General features: G+C 30.1%; 1 protein-coding gene across 1 annotated transcript; it reads left to right on the top strand.

The window, feature by feature from the left end:
* The first annotated feature begins 2,001 nt into the window (after window positions 1–2,001).
* On the top strand, window positions 2,002–6,141 carry LOC110671939 (monocopper oxidase-like protein SKU5). The gene is made up of 9 exons (XM_021834568.2): window positions 2,002–2,264; window positions 2,392–2,662; window positions 3,169–3,295; window positions 3,415–3,775; window positions 3,987–4,355; window positions 4,594–4,672; window positions 5,070–5,247; window positions 5,362–5,533; window positions 6,087–6,141. Exons 1-9 carry the CDS (start codon window positions 2,002–2,004, stop codon window positions 6,139–6,141), a joined length of 1,875 nt encoding a protein of 624 aa, XP_021690260.2.
* The last annotated feature ends 349 nt before the right edge of the window (window positions 6,142–6,490 follow it).

Below are 6,490 nucleotides of genomic sequence, written 5' to 3' on the forward strand. Positions count from 1 at the left end.
AAATTAAAATGCAGAGGCTAACTAAATTGACTTTTCAAAATAAAGGAATTGACAAGTAACATTGATAAATCTCAAGGACTGAATAATAATTTATCCATAAATTAAAAATGTTGCTAGATTGATCAAAATAGGGTTAATTGCCAAAAAAATCCTGAAGTTTGGTAATTTTCAATTAAACCCTGAAGTTTACATGATTGCCACTTAAATTCTTACGTTTGATTGATGTTTTAAGTTAACTCGATTATTAAAAAATTATTAGTATATTTAATAAGAGTTCCTCGTTAGCTATCATATAGCTACTGAAGAACCACATAGAAATTCGAAATTAGGGTTAATTACTAATAAAACCATAAAATTTGTCAGTTTTTGTAATTAAACCTTGAAATTTGCATAATTATCAATCAAATCCTCACATTTGATTGATGTCTCAAATTGACTCGACTATCAATAAACCATTAGTACATTTCAACAAATAAGAAATTACAAGCCAACTTCTATTCTACATATATAATTACCATATTCCATTATAATCAACCTACAGATTCAAGTCAATATTAACAAAATTTTTTTATTGTTACTATATACATGCATAACAACATAATATAACCTTAGAAATAGAATAAAATAAAATAAATCAAATTCTTCTTCCTATGCATAGTTAACTCTTTCTTTAAAATTCATTAAATGTTTTTTTTGTCAATACTACTATGCTTTGCAAATCATTAATTAGTGTATCATTTTAATAACATTTTTTACTAAGCTGCATTCATTTTTCAGTAATTTTATTATTAATCTCCTCAAACTTTATAACTTTCTTCTTAAGAGCATTTTTTTGCCAAGACAAATGTGTCAATAGCTTATTCTCTCGGTCATTGAAAGGTGATTTAAAACACTAGAATAAAGAACAGTAATTCCCAATCAATAGCCTATTAATATCAACTATAACATCTCTCTCTCTCTCTCTCTCTCTCTCTCTCTCTCCCTCTCTCTCTCTCTCAGAGTGGATCTCTCAGTGAAACTATCCTCTATATTCCATTACCCATCTCATGTTGCTTTATCCATCATTAATATTGCTCTCTCTCTCTCTCTCCCTCTCTCTCTCTCTCTCTCTCTCTCTCTCAGAGTGCATCTCTCAGTGCAACTATCCTCTTTAGTCCATTCCCCATCTCATGTTGCTTTATCCATCATTAATATTGCTCTCTCTCTCTCTCTCTCTCTCTCTCTCTCTCTCTCTCTCTCTCTCTCTCTCTCTCTCTCTCTCTCTCTCTCTCAGTGCAACTATCCTCTTTAGTCCATTCCCCATCTCATGTTGCTTTATCCATCATTAATATTGCTCTCTCCATCATCAACAATTATCTCCCCCAGTGTTTTGTTGTGAGTAGCATATGATATTTGTTAATGGAGGTCATTTTCTTTCCTTTTAACCACAAAATAGTGAATTTTTAGGTAAAAAACGAATTTGTTAATGAAATTAAAATGTAGAGGCTAACCTATTTGACTTTTAAAATAAGAAGGATTGACCAATTAATATTGATAAATCTCAAGAACTAAATAATAATTTACCTATGAATTAAAATGTTACTAGATCGATTAAAATATAAGATGCACTTCTTTTCTTGAACGATGTTTGTGCTCAATTAATTGCCGAGAAAAAAATATTACAGTTTCTTTGGAACATCTTAGTGACTTTTTGTGTTTGTAATCTACACTAAAGTACTCTTTGACATCTTAATTAGCAGGATCCAACTCAAACAATGTGTTGATTAAATCAAGGCAAATTATAATTTCTCCATAGTTTCTTAACCTTGCTTAATCCAAATTATTATTCTCCTTAATCAAACCTACTCTTCTAGTTGGCATTTTCTGTACAGTTGGTTAATTACAACATTTTCTTTTCGTTCTTGTCACCATTTTCTCTTCTTGTCCTCACCTTGATCCTTCTACATATTTAATTCTGAACTGTTTCTTGATCCTAATGGGTTAGTTATAGCATCTCCAGAAATGGCATTTCTGGGTAATCATTCATCACTAGAACTCCTGCTCGCCGCGAGCTTCATACTCCTTGCTTCGCTTGCTGCTAATGGTGATGAAATTTTCTATGAGTGGAGGGTTGCAATTGACACAAAAATCAAACCAGTGTCTGCAGATCAACCTGTTATTACCATCAACGGAATGTTCCCTGGACCCCTTATCAATGCCACCACAAATGACAATATTCATGTCAATGTGTTTAATGATATGGATGAGCCTCTTCTATTTACATGGTAATTTAGAATTCAAGACCTCACAACTTATGGACGACTCCAATACCATTTATTGCTTTCTTTATGCATCTATATTGCATGATCATGTTTAATAATATTAATGTGGTTGATTGATAATTTGGCGTAGGAATGGGATTGAACAGAGGTTAAACTCATGGCAAGATGGAGTGTCAGGAACAAATTGTCCAATCCAACCTGGGAAAAATTGGACTTATCAGTTTCAGTTGAAGGACCAAATTGGGAGCTTTTTCTACTTCCCTTCTCTTTATTTCCAGAAATCTGGGGGAGGGTTTGGTCCTATTAGGGTTTATAATCGTATAATCATTAGTGTGCCCTTTCCTAAACCAGAGGCAGAGTATGATCTTCTCATTGGTGATTGGTATCCAAAAAGTTACAAGGTAATTTTCCTTGCCCTAGCCATATTAATTGTCCATTACTTCGGGTGCTTTTTTTTTTTGGGAACGGAAACAGTTTCTCTATGAAGTAAGAGCAAAGTTTTATACAGCAACCTTTCCAGAACCCTTATGAGATATTTCGTGTATTTAGTTATTCTTTTTAATAATTTAGAAATTTTAAAACTTAAACTAAACTTCTTATACTATTTTATAGAGATATTCGATGGTTGAATCATTAGGGCAAGTAGGCATTCTAATTTCCTAATACCTGTTTGACATTATAGTTTAAAGGCCAAAAGCTAATTTTGAAGAAAAAAAATATTATTTTAAATATTAGAAAAAAGTTAAAAAAAATTATTTTATTATTTTAATTTTATAATAATTAAAATTTATTAAATTTAATTTTAAATTTTTTTTAATACTCTTAATTAATGTATTTAAAAAATATTCAACAGTAATACCAAAATGATCTTTGTTACCACACTAACTCTAGTACAAAATGATCACAGGAGGTTAGGTCCATGATGCTTAACGGTTCTACCCCTCTTATTTCCCCTGATAAGATGCTACTAAATGGCAAAGGCCCATATATAGATCCTTCTACCAAATCCTATGAGTCATTCACATTCACACCAGGTAATGGAAACCTATACCTCTTTCATTTTTTTTTTTCTATTTGAACTGAGCAATGGCTGCCAATTCAGTATCAACTGAATTATTTTAAATTCCAAGACAAATTTTATTTATTTGTACAGGAAAGACATACAGGTTGAGGATATCCAATGTGGGGAATGTGTGGAGTTTCAATTTCAGGATACAAAATCATAAAATGTTGCTGGTTGAAACTGAAGGATCATACACTAATCAGATAACATTTGATTCTTTGGATGTGCATGTTGGGCAATCCTACTCTGTCCTTGTCACAGCTGATCAGAAGGCAGCTGACTATTATATTGTGGCAACTCCTAAAATGGTTAATGTTGATAAAATCAGCAGTCTTGCTGCTATAGGGGTGCTACATTATGCTAATTCTACTACAAATGCTACTGGACCTCTTCCAACTGGTCCTGATCCTTTTGATTTGCAATTCTCCATTAATCAAGCTAAGTCAATCAGGTAATTCTCCTTTAATTTATTTCTATATAAATAATTATTTGATTTTAATAATAAACCAATATTTCAATATCTATAACTGAAATTATAACACACAAATTTTTATTTAAACTCAATTTATTATGAATCTAAAATACAATATATATGTATAATAAGATTCACGTATAAAATATTCAAATCCTACCAATTAATTGTTTAATCTTTATGTGGAAAGGTGGAATATGACAACAGGAGCTGCCAGGCCCAACCCACAAGGAACCTTCAATGTGACCAATGTGACATTATCACAAACATTTATCCTGCATGGATCAAAAGCTGAGATTGATGGTGTATCCTCTTATACAGTCAATGATGTCTCCTACATTACACCAACGACCCCATTAAAGCTTGCTGATCACTTCGGAAATTGGTCTGATGTTTTTCAACTTGATCAATTTTCCACTAATTCTTCAAATGGCAGCCCCAAACATGGTGTTTTTGTTGCTTCTGGAGACCATAAAGGATGGATAGAACTTGTTTTCATGAATGATTTGGATGTTATGGATTCTTGGCACTTGGATGGCTTTGGCTTTTTTGTTGTTGGGTAAGTACTAGCACGTTAAAAAAAAAATTCAATTTAATTGGCATTGCTTAGAAATTAAAAAAAAAAACTATTAAATTTTCAATTTACTAGAATTATTATTTACTCTCTTTATTTAAATAAAATTAATTATTTAATTTTTTATTTAGAAAAATACTCGATTTTATTGCACTCAATTTTTTTTTAATCCACTCCTATAATAGTCTGGCAATAACAAATATATGATGAATTTTGATTTCAGATACGGTGTAGGAGATTGGACAAATCATTCGCGCTCTACTTATAATATTTATGATCCTGTAGTTCGTTCTACAGTTCAGGTACTTTTTTATTTTTTTTAAATAATCGATTTATTCCTTTCATTTAGCACAAATTAATTTTTATTAACTGTATAATAGGTCAATTCAACATAAAAAGTAATTAAATGTTTATACTAATTGATAATTATATTTAAATATTTTAATTTTAATTAGAAAGGATCAATCCTTTACATTAGCAGCAATTGTATCCGGCTCTCAAAATCGGAAACATCAAATATCCATAACAAAGTATATTAACTATAAATTATTTCTTTTTTTATTTCTTTTTATTAACAAAATTCAAAATTCCTCTTATGGATATAGTTGCTCTTAATATTAAAAGTTCGACTCTTCTTAATAGAACACATTTAGACATAATTATGGATTAGCAAAAACGTTCTATATATATATATTGCAGGTGTACCCTAAAGGATGGACTGGTGTTTATGCATATCTAGATAATCCTGGGATGTGGAACTTGAGATCACAAAATTTGAGAAATTGGTACTTAGGCCAAGAGCTCTACTTAAGAGTTTATGATGCTGACCCCAATCCTGCCAAAGAGCGACCACCCCCAGATAACCTTCTTCTTTGTGGTAATTACAAATGTCTTCCTAAACCCTTCTTTTCTTGCTCTTTTAATTTATATATTTTCTTTTAATTTTATTTTTTTATATATATAATTTAGTATTGTGATTATTTGTTTACAGGAAAATTTAGCAATTTAAGTCCTCCTCCTCCTCCACCTAATGCCCCTGCATCTGCTCCTCCTCCACCTAATGCCCCTGCGACTGCTCCTTCTCCTTCTCATGCGTCACCTCCTCCTCCTCCTCCTGCATCAACTCCTCCTACTTCTCATGCATTAACTGGACGAAAAGCATGGTAATGAAAATTTATATTTTGCAAGGCAATAAAAAATTCACAATATTCTCATTCTTTTTTTACAATTTCAATTGGACTCATGCTATTTCAAAACTAATTTGATCAATTATATGAATTATTTTAAAAAATTATTATTTAGTCTCTCTATTTTAATAAAACTAACTACTCGGTCCTCTTATTTTAAAAGAATATATTAGCTAGTCCCTATATTTTTGTTTCATTTACTCTTTAATTTCCCTCAGAAAATAAAGAGACTATAATTGTATTTTTCAAATTACAGAAATTGAATGAATTCAAATTAACGTAAAAAAATGATCGAAAGACTAAAGAGTAAATAAAATAAAAATACAAGAATCAATAAACATATTTTTAAAATAAAGACCAAATAATTCATTTCATTAAATTATAGAAATTAATTAATAATCTTTCATTGTTTTCCCTTTCTCATAGGATCCATTTACTATACATCTTCTGAAAGACATTTTCTTTTATTACACATAATTAATCTTTTCATTTTGCTAACATATAGCATATTTGCTTTATTGTTTTGTAGGTTCCACACCTTTATGATGCTGATTATTGCATTTCTTTGCATGGGGAAGCAGTAGATAGTGAAATTATTCTTCAAATTATGGATTTGACAATGAAGTGTATTGGCAAATGAACTTGTGACATCTTAAATTCTAAAATTTAATTATCTTTCTATGGTCACACAATCAAAGCTATCTTATTATGTACATTATTTTATGGGTATTATATTTATTTATTGAATAACTTTTATGGTGTATTTAAAAACTAGAAATTTACAAGTATACTATTCACTTAGGCTGCGTTTGGGATAATGCATTTAAACTCGAAATTTGCATTTCAAATATTCAATTTAAAATTTAAAATTCATAAATTTGAAAATTTCTTATTAGATTTAAAAAAAAAAATTCAATTTTTAAATTTAAAATG

Source organism: Hevea brasiliensis, chromosome 8, assembly GCF_030052815.1.
Source record: "Hevea brasiliensis isolate MT/VB/25A 57/8 chromosome 8, ASM3005281v1, whole genome shotgun sequence".
Classification (NCBI taxonomy): domain Eukaryota; kingdom Viridiplantae; phylum Streptophyta; class Magnoliopsida; order Malpighiales; family Euphorbiaceae; genus Hevea; species Hevea brasiliensis.

Excerpts from the sequence above, each read along its gene's own strand:
- LOC110671939 (XM_021834568.2), top strand. The coding sequence starts at position 2,002 with ATGGCATTTCTGGGTAATCATTCATCACTAGAACTCCTGCTCGCCGCG. Across the intron at positions 3,296-3,414 it reads GTCATTCACATTCACACCAG|GAAAGACATACAGGTTGAGG; the intron begins GTAATGGAAACC and ends TTATTTGTACAG. Across the intron at positions 4,673-5,069 it reads TAGTTCGTTCTACAGTTCAG|GTGTACCCTAAAGGATGGAC; the intron begins GTACTTTTTTAT and ends TATATATTGCAG.